General features: G+C 36.3%; 3 protein-coding genes across 3 annotated transcripts in view; 1 reads left to right on the top strand and 2 right to left on the bottom strand.

The window, feature by feature from the left end:
- The window catches only part of LOC109835728 (pentatricopeptide repeat-containing protein At1g80550, mitochondrial), a 38048-nt gene that overhangs the window by 15532 nt on the left and 3889 nt on the right, over nt 1-18627 (top strand). The window lies entirely within an intron of this gene.
- On the bottom strand, nt 3733-4989 carry LOC109835587. Its single transcript, XM_020403559.1, has 6 exons — nt 4881-4989; nt 4731-4790; nt 4402-4640; nt 4118-4327; nt 3944-4036; nt 3733-3852 (listed from the first exon to the last, which is right to left on the bottom strand). Exons 1-6 carry the CDS (start codon nt 4987-4989, stop codon nt 3733-3735), a joined length of 831 nt encoding a protein of 276 aa, XP_020259148.1.
- Nucleotides 8172-9524, bottom strand: LOC109835586. Its single transcript, XM_020403558.1, has one exon. It carries the CDS (start codon nt 9522-9524, stop codon nt 8172-8174), a length of 1353 nt encoding a protein of 450 aa, XP_020259147.1.

Here is an 18627-nt window from a genome sequence, read left to right as displayed (position 1 = left end):
GAGATTCAATTCAGACTCAGAGATATGTCTATTTTATTCCAGTTGGGCTCATTATTGATTTTTCTTATGCTTCTTCTGTGTATATCTAGTGTTGTCCTATTTCTATTTTTTTTACCTGTCTGTACCTTCACCTATTTATTGTTTCCACTAGAGAGATAGTGATTGTGATGGTGAAACTTGTCATAGCATGGTGGTTAGTGCTTGGCAGGTTTGACAATCCGGGTTTCACCTGGGACTGCAGCCTTGTGTGAACCCTGGGGCGTCACAAGAATGTTGTTTTTGCAAAAAATCCTCCGCTTACTCTCTCTCTCATCCTCCGCTCATTTATTGTCTGCTCTATCTCATTCTCTCTCTCTCACTTCATTAAAAATCCCCAAATCCATCTTCAACTCTCCCCCAAAAGCCGATCTCAAAATCCCCAAATCCATCTTTGCCTCTCCACCAAAAGCCGATCTCAAAATCCCAAAATCCATCTTTGCCTCTCCCCCAAAAGCCGATCTCAAAACCCTACATCTCTCTTGCTCTCGCCGCCGACCCGACCACGATCCGACGAGACTTCGTTGATCCCATTCTCTCTCTCACTCCGACCGCAACCGACCCGACGAAGCCTCGTTGATTTCTACAGTCGCCGACGACCCGACGACCTCTCGTGCTCAACTCCCGCCGACGAACCGACGAAGTGCCCAACTCTCGCCGCCGACGGGGTCAGGACTGTTCTATCTCGTTGAAGCCACTGGTATAGGGACCCGACGTTATAGGGATCCGACGCTGCAGGTTCAGACCTCTCGTGCTCAAATACCTACTTTGATTACGATCGTCTAATATTTAACCGGTGGTTGTAATTCATTCTAAATTTTAACTCTTATCAAATCTCCTGTATATTACATTCATTTCTATTTTTCACGTAGATACATAGTAATCATCAACTTATTATAGACGATTGTGTTTCTCTGCTACTTTTTAGTAATAGAGAGGATCCGAATATGAGAAGATAGACCTCAGACATTGTTTAGAATTTTTTTGGATGGTGAGTAGGAGTTGGGGGTTGTGCATTTGATAATTAATTGGAGCTATTGGGGGTTTTCTGGAATTCCAAGTGCAAATGGCCAAACTTATTGGGTATCTAGTGAAATTATACCCTTCAACTTCGCCTACCGACGGCTCTTGCTACATTGAAAACATGTCCATGTACATAATAATGCATCAAAATGTCAAAAATTTGATAACATTTCTGTTTCTGCTGAGCAATTATTTTTTGTTGCAGCAACTCAAAATAATATTCGATAACATTTAACTTCAGATTTGATATGAATTATTTATTTGGTAACATTTGGTTTGAAATTTGATATTATATGCATTTTATATAGGTTAATTACAATTTTTTTTGAGAAATGGAAAACTTGAATGACGATAGCTCGATATATACTCCTCAAGTATCAGATGAGTTGAGGCCACAAAAGGGGCAAGAATTTGACACAATTGATGATGTTTTGACATTCTACAATGCTTATGCAAAAGCAGCTGAGTTTAGTGTAAGGGCTTGGACTACTCAGAAAGAGTCGGGAAGTGGTGAAATAAGAAGGAAGGTGTATGTTTGTTTTAAACAAGGAAAATCTTCAAGAATCGCGGATGTTGAAAATAAAAGACGTCGAGGAAGCTTAGCAGAGGATTGTCATGCCAAAATTGCAGTTTTAAAATCAAACTCCGGAAAATACATTGTTACTGTTTTTAATGAGGAGCACAACCACCCTCTATCAACACCATCAAAGGTTCATCTATTAAGGTCCCACCGTAACGTTTCAGCCGCAACAAAGTCTTTAAATAAACAGTTCTCCACTACAAGAAATTACATCTTTAACGAAGGGATTTTCCTTCGTTAAAGAGCTGAAAACCTTCGTTATTGTATGATAACGATGGGGAAAAATCCCTTCGTCACCCGTCGTTGAAGCCCTCTTCGCTAAAGGGTCACGAAGGGATATACTACCCGTCGTTATAGAGTCTATAACGACGGAACATATTACCGTCATTAATATTTACGACGGTAATTATCACCGTCGTTACCATCAGTAACGGGGATATTTTCCCGTCGTTACCATCAGTGACGGGATAGTTTCCCGTCGTTACCATCAGTGACGGGATATTTTCCCATCGTTACCATTAGTTACGGGGATATTTTCCCGTTGTTGAAGACTAATTAATGACGGTTGGATACCGTCGTAAAAGTCCACATAATGGGTAATTAGTAACCCATCAACGACAGTGCTTTCCCTTCGTTGATGAACAAAATACGGTTTAAAAAACCGTCATTGTAGACTAGAAATTTCTAATATACATTAATAATAAATTTTCCATTCATAGGCAACTATCATATTATTCTCAACCAGACACTAAGATTCACAACAAAAACATATTAAAAATACCATTGTTTTAAATATCCCCGACATGGCCCGATATATCCCCCGATATATCCTTTTACAAGGCTTGTCGCAACCGATATGATCTTTAAATATCCTTTACCGTTTTTTGGCTATTTTGAGTGATAAATCCCTGATATGGCCGATATATTAGCCGATATGTGGACCTATATATCTTTTTATATAACTTGTTGCAAAATAATATACCGTGTTTGGAATTTTTGGGCGAGATATCAAGATTTCCCTATTATATCAAATGACATTTTGCCCTAAAAAAAGCAGATGAAATGTTGCAACGTTGCTTTGCACTTTTGTTTGTTTTAGAAGATTGATTAGTGATCCTAAACATATATTATTCATATTTTGTATGCTTAAATTTCATTAAATATGTTGAGATTACATTTTAATGCATTATACTATGTATGCAAACATTCATTATGGCATTCCGATATTTACCACATATCCCCGATATTTCCCCGATATCCGTAATCCGATATGAATTTTGGTCATCCGATATTTCCCTGATATCCGATATTTAAAACCTTGAAAAATACCCAATAATGAATAAGAGGTAAAATAAAAATTCCATTCATTAATAACATCAATAAATAAAATTCCATCATCCTCAAATATTCAATACTAATAATAAGAGTTAATATCCTAATTGTTCCAAAGAAAAATACATGAAACTATCTAAAACAAATTAAAATAAAAGTTTGGGGAAGACACATCTCTGACACCTCTAATCATCGTCAAAAGAAGACTCGAGCTACCCCCTCCTAATCTTGCATGGATAGCCTGAAAAAAAATCACATAATTAAGAAATAATAATTAAGCAAATATTATCTTATTAAGTAAAAAATTACATTTTTTAGTGCAAGTAGTCAATCATAAAAGTATATAAGAGATTTTACAAAAAATAATTACCTAGTCCTGCACATGTTCTCGAGTTTGAGGAGTCAATGAAGGTGATTGCCTAAAAAAAAGTTCTTGCATAGCTTTCACTTGTGACTCCAACTCAGACATCCTTTGTTGTTGTTGCTCCTGCTCATCTAAGCGTTGTTGAAGCATCTGGTTCTTTCTCTTTTCTTCTATAACCCGTGCTTCCAGATCAGATCGACTAGGGAGCGGTCCTCTCAAATCTTTCAAAGTAGTCCCGCCACCAAATACAGTGATGTGACCATGAGATTGCTTCCCCCAGATTTTCTCAACTATCTCAATGTCAGAAAGTGAAGGGTTTGCTTGTTTGACTTGAACAATTTCATCCTATAAAAATTAAATTCATATGTTAGTACTATATAATGCATCATTATCAAACTTAAACACATATTCTACTTATATATTTATCTTGATTCCCATTTTCTAGTGTTTCATTAGCTTTCTTTCGAGTTTCATGAAACATTTTTGCCACATCAGGTAGATTTCCTGACTTGCCACCCTTATTCAAATATTAAATAAAAATGAGTACAACATCAAACTAAAAAACAAAGTAGTTATAAATAAATAAGAAATTAGTTTTGAATGTATACCGATTCCCACGCAATTTGTCTAAAGGGTTTGCTGCCCGTGTGGTGGAGCATCTTTCTTTTGCGTCTGTTAAGTGTATTTTGTTGGCTTAATTTCTATACATCAAGATTAAAAGATAATTTCAACAATCCAACAATATACATGGAACAAAATTAATAAAATTAGGAGATTAATACCTGAAATTTTGAAGAAAAATAATGTTCCTTAACTAGCCAATCCCAGTCATCAACACTCACTTCTGTAGGTTTATTTCTAAGTGCAACTTGTAATGAATTTTCTTTCACATATTTCCTGTGCATGTCACCACGCCACTTATTCCACAAATCGCGCAAGTGTCTCATTACTAACTCTCTCTTTTGCTCCATGTCCTCAGCATCAAATTTATCCTATATCAAATTTGAATCAAAATTTAATTTATAAGAATTAAAAACCAAATGCATTTAATTAATTTTCAATGTACCTTAATGGATGCCCACATATGATCTTTATTTTGTAGTGGTATTTTGGCCCAATTCTCAACAGCTACTGGGCAAATATTTCTGTCACGAATAATAATTCCAAGATATCGTGAAAATTCTGGCTCAATAGCTTTATTCTGATAAAAAGTAATGATCTTTTTCTCCCCATGTGACAAATTATTCAACTTTAGATACTTATTATTACCACGAGGTGGATTTTTCTTCTTATGAGAATTATCAGCTGCATACATCATATCATATGTTAGAAACAAGATATAGGTAAAAAGAAATTGATAAAAATATTACTTCTTGTAATTAATAAAGAATATACCTTCTTGTCGAGATTCATTTAGTATTACATCATCACTTTGCACTCGATGATTATTTGATTCTGCAAAAAATTGGGCAATTATTAATCCAATCATAAAAAATAAATTGAAAGATAAAAAAGAAATAACAATAAATTTTAAGTCTCATCAACCTGCAGAATCATCATTCTCTTCATTGTTAATATTTGCACTTCTCCTGCGATTTTGTGCAAAATTCTCCTCTTCAAAGTTTTCTGAATCAGCACTAAAATTTGTACCCATATTTTGATATTGTATTGGATTTTGAATATTCAAGTTCTTGTCATGACAAGTACGGAGTTGTTCCCTTCTTAATGAATTTTCTCCAAGTGCTTGAAGTCGCTTCCTAATTAATGACCTGGGTGCTAGAAATTGTGCCCTTTTGCTTTTGGAAGTGACTTCTTAAGTTTTCATTTTTCTGCTATGAATAGGAATTTAAGTGTCATACACTATGTATAAAACAAATGTCAAAAGAGAAATGAATAAAAGAAAAAGAAACCCCAAGAACAAGCATAATAATAAATACATAATACATGCTTTCACCTTGGACTACTTTTAACCAGAGCTTACTTCTGTGATTCGGTTGTTTATTTATTTACTTGCTTATTTAGTTATTGATTTATGTTCAAATCCCGAAACTAGCTTTTATCATACAGAATATATAGCTATTGGTTGCCACATTGATCTCATTCTATCAATTGCTCCGAAGTCAACAACTAACACAAGGTAATTTTAACAATAACAAGCTCTTGATAACACAGAAGTAGAAAGGACACAGCTTGATTATAAACATATACTATTTAAAGTAGAAGTTATTATAGGATGATTGGCAAAGGAATCATAAAATGGAGCTTAAACAGTTGGAATAGAGTTTGATGGTTATGGATGATAGTACTCTGAAGCTATATGTTAATAATTGTCAAGCATGCGAGCAGGTACAATCTTACACTAAAGACATATTTATCATACTTTGTTCAAATGCTGCTGGAAACTACAATAACTATAGATAACTGGTTATACATTAATTGATCAAAGCATATTATTTGAAGGTATCCTTAGATAACAGATTCCACAAAACTGGAAACGGAATTGCTGCTATAATGATGACAAGGAGGTTGTCAGCTATGTACCCCAGGGAGAAAAAACACAAAATCTAGTATCAATGCACAATAACTTAAGGCTAGCCAGAAATAGAAATTTATCTTAATAACACAATATCATTTGTGTTCTATTCTTTAATTAAAGCGTTCTAATTCTCTGCTTGAGTCTTTTTCCTCTTTTTTGAAGTTGAGACCGAATTTACAATAATTGGATCAATGTCACTCCTTCTCAAATTGATATAATCATCTTCCAATGATGTTGATGCAATAGCCTGAGCATCAAATGATTCATCTTGCAAATAAGCTTCAACTCCATCGTCTGTTATCTCACAATCATCTGTATCTGGTGGCATATCATAGGAATCACGGGGTTGTGCTTTAAGAACTACATGCCAACCTTCATTGGCAATATCCTCAACATAAAAAACTTGTGATGCTTGGCCAGCAAGTATAAAGTGGTCATTCGTCTTTAGCAAATGTCGGCAGTTAATACTAACAAATCCATATTTATCTTCTTTCAAAACGGTCTCTTTTCCTTTGCCGTGCACATCCCACCACTTACAACGAAATAGAACAACCTTTCTGTATGAAATCGATGTCCATTTATGACAAATCCAGTAAAACATTTAACAATCTTACTTGGACCACGAGATAGTGAAAGTAAGTCATCATCTTCTCGATAACTCTGATAAACCTAAACAAAACCAAAATATGATCAAGTCATGGAACATGTAATAAAATGAACCAATCAAGATATTTAAAAAATAAGGCAAGATATGTACGTACTAGAGCTTGGAACCACTCGATAAAGTTCTTATCCCAATCTTTATCATCGTAGTGATTTGTGAGTTCTCTCACGAATTCATTGTAGTCCCTACATTAAAATATCATAAATATGATTAACATTGACTAACTATAGTAAATTTATTAGTAGAATCTTAAACTTTAGTGACTTACTCAATGTGTGGTTGTACTTCATCACAGTTCTTTAGAACATAAATATGAGCTTGCAACCACTCACGTTCATCAAGGTAGCGGGTGGTGGCAGCACCCAATGCCCGCCCACTATGTCTGAAAATAGATAGTTGTGCTTCATTACATTCTCTATTGTCATCTTCATAATTTCTTTCAAGGCGATTAAACTTTGTCTCGAAGCCTTTTAGATATCTTGAGCAAAGTGTCATGCATTCATCTGCTATATATCCTTCAGCAATTGACCCTTCTGGACGTGCCCTATTTCTGATATATGACTTATAAGTATAAAGCTGACGCTCCACTGGATACATCCATCGAAATCGAACAGGCCCTCCAAGTATGGCTTCAGATGCTAAATGAACTACTAAATGCATCATGACATCAAAAATTGAAGGTGGAAAAATCTTCTCAAGCTTACATAACGTCAGTGGAATCTGCTCATCAATTTGCTTTAGTTCATCCACCCTTAATGTCTTGGCACATAATATAGTGAAGAATATGGAAAGTTCAATAATTGGTTCACACACTTTTGCAGGAAGAAGGCCACGAATCGATACAGGAATCAAGTGCTGCAAAAGAACGTGACAGTCATGACTCTTTAACCCCAAAATCTTACGCTCTTTAAGGTTTACACATTGAGAAATATTGGATGAAAATCCATCTGGAACTTTTAACTCCTTTAGAAATCGACAAAATTTGTTTTGCTCTTCTTGGGATAAAGTATAACAAGCTGCTGGCATCACAAGTTTATCTCCTCTCTGGATTGGATGTAACTTCGGTTTTAAACTCATTGCTTGTAAATCGAGACGGGCTTTGATATTATCCTTTGTCTTTCCTTTAATGTTCATGATTGTTCCCAGCAAACTATCACAAATATTCTTCTCAATATGCATGACATCTAAATTATGTCGCAATAAGAGAGTTCTCAAATATGGCAAATCAAAAAAAATACTTTTTTTTATTCCAATTATCTCCCCGCCTTTCGTGTGATATTTTAATTTTCTTCTCTGGATGATTGGTCAAGGTGATCCCTATAAGATCTTCCACCTGCTTAAGGATGTCATCTCCGGTCAGCTTCGGCGCTACATACCCTCTCTCCCTAGTGCCATCAAATGATTTCTTATCCTTTCTCCAACTGTGATTTTCATCAAGATAGCGACGATGCCCCATATAGCTCTGCTTGCCTCCATATTTTAACCTGATAGAGTGAGTGTGCTTATTACAACAAGGACATGCTAATTTCCCCTTAGTGCTCCATCCAGATAAATTTGCATAAGCAGGAAAATCATTAATAGTCCAAATTAGTGCTGCACGTAAAATGAAATTCTGTCTCAGAGATACATCATATGTTCAAACGCCTGAGGCCCACAACTCCTTTAGTTCTTCTATCAATGGTTGTAAGTAGGTGTCAATAGCATCTCCAGGACCAGTTGGACCAGGAATGAGCATAGATAAAATAAAATTAGATTGCTTCATGCACATCCATGGTGGTAAGTTATATGGTACAAGTAAAACGGGCCATATGCTATAAGAAACTTTTGAATTTGTGAAAGGCTGGAAACCATCACTTGCAAGACCGAGCCTAACATTTCGGGGCTCTACAAAAAAAACAGGCCATATGCTATAAGAAACTTTTGAATTTGTGAAAGGCTGGAAACCATCACTTGCAAGACCGAGTCTAACATTTCGGGGCTCTTCGGCAAAGCTTTCATGTAGCTCATTAAAGTTTTTCCAAGCCTTAGAGTCAGCTGGATGCCTCATCACTCCGTCCCCAACTTGTCTTTCATGGTGACATCTCATATCAGAAGCTGTCTTCGAAGACATGTAAAGCCTTTGCAATCGTGGCTTAAGAGGAAAGTATCGCAATGTCTTTTGAGGTATTTTTTTACCATTTGCCTTTCGCTTGATCTCTTTTCCATGTTTATCAAGTTTCCATCTAGAAGCACCACATCTCTGACACGTATCAAGACCTTCTTCATTTTTCCAAAACAGCATGCAAGAGAATGGACACGAATCAATTTTTTCATATGATAGGCCAAGGTCTCGGATTAATTTTTTGGCCTCGTCATACGAATTAGGCAGTGTTGATTCCCCTGGCAATAGCTCCTCATTCAAAAACTGGAGCAACATTGAGAATGATTTATTACTCCACCTATTTAGGCTCTTTATGTGAAGTAGTTTCACTAAAGCAGATAACTTTGAACATTTAGAGCCTTCATACAAAGGTTTCTCGGAGTCACCTAAAAGACTGTAGAATTGTTTTGCATGTCCATCTGGTTCCTGCTCAAGAATATCCTGACTCGACGTGGCATCAGGTGCAACAACGCCAGTTGAATTATGAAATAAATCTCCAATCATTTCTTGCATTTCATCGTCACTCTGGCTTTCTTCTGTCATTTCTTCTTGTTCTTCATCAAATTCTGATATGGACTCACCATGTCTTTCACCGTGATGACACCAAAATCTGTAGTTTTTAATAATTCCATGAACAATCAAGTGGGTCTTTACCGACTCACGATTACCAGACTTCACATTGCTGCATTTAACACATGGACATCGAATTTCAAAGTCTTCATCCTTTTCATTAAAACTATCCAACAGCTTCTCATATGCATAGTCTAAAAACTGATCAACCCCTTCTTTATATTTTGGATCAAGTCTATCATCATCTACTAGGTCCATCCAATCTTTATTCGGCGCCATTTCAAGCAATGTACTAAAATTTCCTGAAAAATATTTCAACCTCTTCAAAAACTAAACACAAATAAATGCTTAATTTTATGTAGAGACTCATATGTTCAGATATATGGTCATTCTAATGCAAAGAAGTTAACCTATATATGGTGTCATTCAGAAAGTATTTATTTATGCAATTATAGGGTCAATTTAAAGGCAAAAATACTACCATATAACAAATTAGTAAATAGAACAAATTAGTAAAAAAAAAACTCATTTTCCTTTCAAAGCACATGTGACATAGGAACTATGATTATAACTAACAAAATGACTTGTTAATGGAAAGTGGTATGTCCAAGCTTGACAAGTACATCTGAATAGCTAAAGAAATAATCATTTAAAATTCATTTAACTTAAGTAAATACCACACATTTATAGGGTATATAATTGCAACATGTATAGGGTACTTTAAGCCAATATAATTGCAACATGTATATAATGATGGTCAACTGGTCTCTTCACTAATTTTGGTCGTTAAATACTAGATTTCTTGTAGCGATGAACATTTGAGTGAGCAGTCAAAAGAGCGGGGATTGAGTAAGGATTTGGACAACACGTGAAAGTGGAGATGTAGACGGAGTACGTGAATAATAGAAATATCATAGTTTTAAGAATAAAGAACTTTTGAATACTATCTTGTCTGCCATTGGAATTCTCCAAATCTAGATAATGATCATGATGACCAATGCTTGTCAATTTGTTCCAATAATTTCCTTAAGCAATTACTTATCGGTGGGATTGGTATAAGTTTTTAAACAATCATATAAATATTTTTTTATAGGAAGAATAGAATCAAAACTTATTTGCAAATTCATAAATGTTTTTTGCTTTAATTGTTACAAGGGGGTACTTAAGTGCAAAGTAGTTGAAACTATAGGGTCTGTACTAAAATCAAACAGTAACTGCAAAAATTACCTTCGAGGAATCAATTTAGCAAATTCATAAATATTTTTAAACAATCATATAAATGTTTTAAGAAATAAGAGACCGTAACTGAACAAGTTTTTAAACAATCATATAAATATTTTTTGATGGAAAGAATAGAATCAACACCTATTTGCAAATTCATAAATCTTTTTGGCTTTAATTGTTACAAGGGGTACTTAAGTGCAATCTAGTTTAAAGTATAGGGTGTGTACTAAAATCAAACAGTAACTGAACAAGTTACCGTACGTCGAGCCGCGCGATGGAGGAAGAGTTCTCGACGACGGCGCTGGGGCGGCGATGGCGCTGGGGCGGCGATGGCGCTGGGGCGACGACGACGCTGGGCGGTTCTGTGGCGTTGCTCGACGGCTACGAGATCTCGACGACGAGATCTGCAGACGAACTGAAGACGTACGACGACTCGAGACCACGACGAACTGTAGTTGACGACGGGGAACTCAAGATGACGCCGACTCTCGCCGACGAACTGGAGCCGACGAACAGATGTTGACGACGCCGACTGAACTCGAGACGGCGCGCGACGACGAGGAGCGGCCTGATCTCGAGATGACGACGGCGGTGCTGGGATTTGCTGCAGCAACGTCGAAAGGTGGGCGGACTGGGTTAGCTGCATTAGGAGTTATGATTAATGAAGGTAATGGACCCCTTCGTCTTTAATGGGACCCAATAACGACGGTATTAGGATCAAATTAATGAAGGGACTAGAAAACAGTTACCCATCTCACATCATTCCTATAATATTTGTAATCACTCGACGAAGGCTTTAAAAACCCGTCGTTATTAGATGCACATTAACGACGGTCAACTAATCCCTTTACTAATTTTGGTCGTTAAATATTGTATTTCTTGTAGTGCTCCATGATGAATATACCTCAGCATCAACAATTTAGTTTTCTTGGAGTACAATCTGGAGGCATAGAAAATATTGGGTGCACTCAAAGAGATTTGTATAATCATGAAAGGGATATACGTGCTGATTTGAAAGGGCATGATGGTGAAATGTTTTATGAGTATTTAAAATTGGAACAAGGAAAGAATCCCTCGTTTACTTTTCAAATTGAGGCTGATGAGGAACAAAAGATTACTCGTTGTTTTTGGTCCGATGCAACTTCAAGGCGGGCTTACAATTTTTTCGGTGATGTTGTAATCTTTGATACCACTTATAACACTAATTGATATGGCCTAATATTTGCACCAATAATGGGGGTTAACAATCATGGTCAGACAATCCTTTTTGCTTGTGGATTTTTAAATCATGCGAGCGTTGATGATTTTGTATGGTTATTTAATCAGTTTTTGGCAAGTATGCCTGGTGGTGCCCCGAAGATGATTATTACCGATCAAGATCCAGCTATGACTAAGGCATTCCCTCTTGTTCTTCCAAATACATTTCACAGGTAATATAGTTTGTATACATTGTCTTTCTTCCAAATAATATTTATACACGTTGTCTTTTTTTTAACACTTTTGAAATTTCTTTTGACAGGTATTATAGTTGGCATATATTAATGAAGTTTTCTGAGAAAATTGATGCAGTGAAGTATAGTATTTATAAGAGTGAGTTTTTGGCTTGCATTTGGAAATCAGAGACTCCTGAAGAATTTGATTTACAATGGGAAAGTCTGATTAAGAAGAGTGGGTTAGAAGGAAACAAATGGTTGCAAGACCAATATGAACTTCGGTCAAGATGGATTCCTGCATATGTTAATCACATTTTCTAGGCTGAAGTGTGTGACAGCTTTAACTACAAGTTGCAATGTGTTAGGGAAACTGACAATCATTGTGTGTATCAAATTCAAAGAAAGAAGCTTGCAGGAAGTAAAGTCCGCGAAATCGTTTATGACAAGGACTTGGATTTGGTTTATTGTAGTTGTAAAAAATTCGAAAGCGCCGGAATCCCATGTACACACATTATCTCATATTTGATGAAGTTTGATGCTGAAATATTGCCCGATAAATACATCTTAAAGAGGTGGACTAAGTCTGCAAAATCAGGGACAGTGCCCGATACACACATTATTTTTTAACGCGAAGTCAATTTATCCAATCATCTTTGGATTTAGTTGACAAGTCCCTCGTATGTGAAGAAACAAGGACGATGTTTACCGATGGTTTGCGAAGCATTAATGAGCAAATAAGTCAATTTCTTAGTAGCCGCATGGCTGTAATGAGCTTCACCGAGAAAAGTAATTCAATAGGTAGTAATATAATAGGTGATGGTGATGGTACAAGTGCGCCTTGTTCTTGCACTTTTCAAAGTAGTTTCAATGAACCCAATCAAGTGCGAGCAAAGGGGTGCGGCAAAAGGTTGAAAGGAGGAAAATAGAAAGCAATGGCTAGAATCAAAAATAAAAGAGAGAGACGTTGTCACGGGTGTGGAAAAGTAGGCCAATCACATGATAAACGAAGTTGTCCGGCACTCACAAATCCGTAAGTAATAATTCTTCTATTCTTTTTGTTTTTTATTTTTCACATTCTAGTATCCCTCTTGATGTATTTATATATATATTTAATATAATGTAGGTCTTCTACATGCGTTGATGTGAATTTGCAAGAGGGTAATGAGATATCAAGTGAAGATGAGGATGATGTGAATCTTTTTGAATGAACCCGAGGAGTGGTGCAGAAATCTGTTTTAACAAGTGGTTGAAAAGCTGTTGATGGAAACTTGGGATTATTGTAAGGATTGTAAGGACTATTTTCAAAATGTTTCAAAATGTTCAGTCTTTGTTTATTGTGATGTATGCTGCACTTAGGAAGATTTGTTGTTGGTTGTGATGTATGCTGCACTTAGGAAGATTTGTTGTTGGTTGTGACCTTAGAAGCTGCAGATTCAACTGATTCTAAATTATTAAACATGTTGCTTATGTAAGATTTGTTGTTGGTTGTGATGTATGCTGAGCTTGGTTTATGTTCCTTGGTTAAACATGCTGAGCTTGATAATGTTGTTCTCTGTGAGCGGTTGTGGTCGTGATACATTCCCAAGCTCTGATACATGGTTGTGGTTTTTTGTTTCAAGTTATGTGACAAATTCAATGTTTGTGGAAGCCATTGACATGATCAGTAACATGACTAAAAATGGTTGCAAGCCAAATGAGAGTACGTACAATGCCATAGTTGATGGGTATTGTAAGCAGGGGAGGAAAGATGAGGCCAGTGTCTTCATCCAGAACCTTCAACAACTCAGTCCTGGCATTTCAAATGAAGAAGTATGCAGGTTATCGGAACGGTTAGCAAAATCTACATTTTGATCACCGCTAAGGTTAGTCAGAAATGCAATCATTCTTTGCCTTAATATAGCTTGGTCCTGTATTTCACAACAAAGATACAGGTTATGCAATCATTGCTTGGTTTTGCAATTAGTCATTGCTACGGATGTCGGACACCTCGAGGGGTTTTTCACAGAGCTTCACACAATTTAGGACTTAGGCCAGATGTTGTGACGTATAATACCATTGTTTCAAGCTATGTCCAATTCAATGTTTGTAGAAGCCATTAACATGATTAGTAACATGATCAAAACTGGATGCAAGCCACACTAGAGTACAGACAAATGCAATTGTTTGTGGAAGCCATTGACATGATCAGTATGACTAAAAATTGTTTGTGGAACCTCATGGGATTTTCTGTAAATTATTCCTAAATATAAGATTATCACCTCTCCTAATTTGTGTAGATTGTGACCTCCATTACATGTCAAAAAATCTCAACTGATTCTAAATTATTCAGGAAACTATGTATGCTATTACAACACATCAAGAACACATAATTTCATTCCAACACAAAGGTTAAAAGTACATAGTGTTACATCACATAATTTCTTTCACGGCCAAACAAAAAAGACAACAAAAAAGCTATAACAGTTAGCCATTTCCACAACACCTTTTCACGTACAACAACCAAGTCACACGCCAATGGTGGGGTCAGGTCGAGTGGTATTTGTTCAACTGATGAAATCTTGCACCATCCCAAAAACGAGCCGCACTTTTGCCTTTTACACAGTAGTAAATTCTACCACGGTTATTGTTCTTGTTCGACTTCGTTATCTTCACATCCGCTATTTCACCACACTCGCATTGTTTCAATATGAATCTAATATCCACTTCAACACATGAGTTACTTTCCACAGTTGATGATGAAGCCATTTCAATCTGCCAAATTTGAAATATTATAGGTAGAAGATCCTAATTGTATTGCATCTTGATTTTAGAGATCAAAATAGCATAGTACCATGTGCGCATGATAAATAGAAATAAATCTCTAATGGATCTTATACAATGAATGAATGCATACGAACTGTAAACGCATATTATACAACTTGTTGACTCACTAAAGCTGACTTGCAGTGAGGACAAATGGCTTAACAGGTTGAATTTTAAACACAAGTTTTAAACTACCAGCATTGAGAAGCCAGTAGTTTTAAACTTACCTATTGGCTTCTTCTAATTCAAATCTTTTTGTTTTCCAATCTCTTAAGTGCCCACCAACTTGTCACATAGATGTATCCTTCTTCTAATTCAAATCTTTTTGTTTTCCAATCTCTTAAGTGCCCACCAACTTGTCACATAGATGTATCGTTACTTTTTCGAAGTATTTAAGGAGATCCAATCTCTTAAGTGCCCACCAACTTGTCACATAGATGTATCGTTACTTTTTCGAAGTATTTAAGGAGAGACTATTCCTGTAATCTTAAGATTAAAAGGAAATTGTGTACCTTACCTTAGAAATAGATACATTTAACCTCAAAATGAAGGAAAGTTCAAATAGCTATAATATTTTTGTTGCAAGAAGCATGTATACTAAAACCTCTAAAAATATAGTCTTGAAAGTTAATTAGTTCTTCCATTAAACTATGTGTATACACAAAAACTTTAATTTGGTCTTGTCTAGGAACTTTCTGTGGAATTTCGGAAATATGTATAGAATGGTAATGGCATTGTAGGCACGCATAATTTTAGAGATTATATTTTTGGGTATTGAGATAAAATAATGTTGTAGGAAGAAGATCTGAACCTGCAGCGTCGGATCCCTATACCAGTTGAGCACGAGAGGTCGTCGGGTCGTCGGCGACTGTAGAAATCAACGAGGCTTCGTCGGGTCGGCTGCGGTCGGAGTGAGAGAGAGAATGGGATCAACGAAGTCTCGTCGGATCGTGGTCGGGTCGGCAGCGAGAGCAAGAGAGATGTAGGGTTTTGAGATCGGCTTTTGGGGGAGAGGCAGAGATGGATTTGGGGATTTTGAGATCGGCTTTTGGGGGAGAGTTGAAGATGGATTTGGGGATTTTTAATGAAGTGAGAGAGAGAATGAGATAGAGCTGACAATAAATGAGCGGAGGATGAGAGAGAGAGTAAGCGGAGGATTTTTTGCAAAAACAACCTTCTCCTCTTCAAATGCGTACGCATCATTCCGCAGGTGAAATGCACTGTGTATATATATATTTGAAACTTCATAAACTGATTTTATAGACTTAATAGAAGATGTATATTATGATTGTTAAGTCTATAAACTAGAATACACTATTTTCACATATAATCATGAAATATATATATGTGTGTGTTGTGTTCATTTTCATGTATATGTGGCAAACACATTGTTTTATTAAAACCAAACATGGTAACTATGAAACATGTATGTATGTATATAAATAAATATTTGTTTCATATTTAAACTAGAAAACCATAAAACCAAAACTTATGTATATATATAACTCTCTCTCTCTCTCTCTCTCTCTCTCTCTCTATATAAAGAAACCAATAAAATGTGTGTGTATATAATTGAGCTTAAAGTACTTAACACACATAATATAAAACCTAAACTATTTACCCAAACAATGATCTTGATCTTCAATAAGCTTCTTGGTAAACTTACGGATGAAGGTTGAACTTGGATCTTCAACTTGAATTGCATTGTTTCACTCCATTATTCCACCAACCTCCATTGGATATGATCGTGAAAACTTGATTCCATCCATCCTCCAACTTGTTGTTTGTCTATAATAAATAGAAAACCATAAACACTAGACAAACAACATTAGTCGTAAATTGTTTGTTAAACATCATCAAAACAAGAAGGCCAACACAAATTTCTTACTGTAAAGTTGTTTTTAAGGCCTATTTTGATAGTGGTTAATTTGAGGTAAGGGAACGTAGGGGACACATTAATCATGTTTGGGAATTCATTTGAGGCAGATAATTGGTTGGGGAGTGGTGGTGGGGTTTGAGGGGTGGGAGGGAGAGTAAGTTAAGGTAACTAAGCCGAAAAAACGAGATTTTGTTCCTTGCCAAATTGGGGTGTAATGGAGGGGAAGAAACTTAAAAAAAAAAGAATATTACACAAATACAATTTTACCTTTGTATCAAGATGAAATCCAAGGGGATGAAATAACATGTAAGGTTACTCATGTAAATTTAGATATATTCTCTTACTTTCCCTTCAATTTATAAAACTTTCCAAACAGGGTGAAATTAGTTCCCATTGATTCTCCTTACTAAATTCCAAACAAGTTTTATATTTAACTTAACTTTCCTTATCCTATGTTCACATAACTTCCTTTCACTAAGGGCAAATCCAAAACAGACCTTAAGGAAAATATATATGAAAGAAAGCAATGGTCTAAATGAATAGAGGGCCAAGATAAATTAAAATTTATAGACATCTAATTATGGATTACTCTCTATTGGGAGAGGAGCATAATGATGATGAAAATGCATTTAGTGGTGTTTTGTGAGGAAAACGCATTATGGATTACTCTATCGGATGAGGAAGAAGTTCATCCAGGCTCAGGCCTTACTTGGAGGATGGTAGAGGCTATATCGGGAGCGGCTGAGGCTGCGGAGATTAGGAGGAGTTCTAGGCTAGCAGGACCTTCAAGTGCTTCTACTTCAGAGATGGATGATGAAGAAGAGTCTCTTGTCTCAGATGATGATGTTTCAGACGAGGAGGATTGTATGGAGATGGATTCTGGGGATGATAGCGATGATGAAGTATAGGAGGAACTTCATGATGATGATGATTGATGATGAGATTATATTAGATGCATATTGTTAATTCATTATATTAGAGTCTAGACTATTTCTGTTTGACTGTCTTTTTGCTGATATTTTGCGACCTAAACTTCTAGATATGGGATATTATATGCCTTGCTATCTAGTATGTATGCATCTTTGATTGACTATTATATATATATATATATATCTTCAAGTATCGCAATTAAAAAAAAAATCGCCCAGAAACCGCTTAGGCGCCCGCCTAGGCGTCTAAGCGCTAGGCGCCAAGTCCGTCGCCTAGAAGCGCCCAGCGTTTAATGTAACATTGTCTAATACTATTATGAAGATGATGTGTAGAGAGGGGAGGTTGAATGAGGGCATGGGTGTTTCTATCGGATGAAGGAGCCTAACGTGATTAGTTATCATTGTTTTTTCCTGTATTGTGTGAGGCCGAAGGAGATTTTATGCTTGTTTGAGAGGATGATTGAAAGTAGGGTTAGGCAGACGATGGATATTTATGTGATGTTGACGAGGAAGTTTGGGAGGTGTGGGTTTCCGAGGCCAGTATTCATGATTTGGAGGAAGAGGGAGGAGAATGGAGTCCTAATGTGTTTTCTTGTAATGCGATGATTGATGCATTTGTGTAGAAGGGGATGGCGTAGTTGGTGAGAAAGTGTGATCAGGAGATGCTGGTGAAGGGGATCTCTCCTATGCTAAGAAAGGAATTGAGGACGGATTGCTTGGGAGTGGAGGAGCATGATGATATGAGAATGTATTTTGTGGTGTATTATGAGGCAAATGTATTATAGATTACTCTGTGCTATGAAGGTATAATTCCTGGACTGACGACACTTTGTATGCTATTTCTGATATGCGGATAGAAATAAGCCCGTGAATGAGGTAGTTCTAATGATTCTTTCTATGTTTTACTTTCTCAAAGAAATTACCATGGACTTCTACAATGCATATCATTGGATCATCTGTACTTGAGCAAGGAGGAGCATGATGATGATGCTAACAATGTATTTAGTGGTGTTCTTGAGAAGAAAAACTTTGGTACTTGCATTATGGTTTTACTACCAAACGTCATCAAGGAGGATGCCTGGCTTGAGGATATTTAATATAATTTTATGCTTGGG

This window comes from Asparagus officinalis, chromosome 3 (assembly GCF_001876935.1).
Source record: "Asparagus officinalis chromosome 3, Aspof.V1, whole genome shotgun sequence".
Classification (NCBI taxonomy): domain Eukaryota; kingdom Viridiplantae; phylum Streptophyta; class Magnoliopsida; order Asparagales; family Asparagaceae; genus Asparagus; species Asparagus officinalis.
The sequence above is the reverse complement of the archived record's forward strand: the minus strand, read 5'-3'. Positions and strand labels throughout refer to the sequence as shown.

Bases quoted from the DNA above. Each gene is read 5' to 3' on its own strand.
- LOC109835587 (XM_020403559.1), bottom strand. From the start codon at position 4,989: ATGGGTACAAATTTTAGTGCTGATTCAGAAAACTTTGAAGAGGAGAAT. The intron at 4,037-4,117 runs GTATTAATCTCC...CTTGATGTATAG, and splicing joins ATTTTTCTTCAAAATTTCAG to AAATTAAGCCAACAAAATAC. The intron at 3,853-3,943 runs GTATACATTCAA...TATTTGAATAAG, and splicing joins GACAAATTGCGTGGGAATCG to GGTGGCAAGTCAGGAAATCT.
- LOC109835586 (XM_020403558.1), bottom strand. From the start codon at position 9,524: ATGGCGCCGAATAAAGATTGGATGGACCTAGTAGATGATGATAGACTT.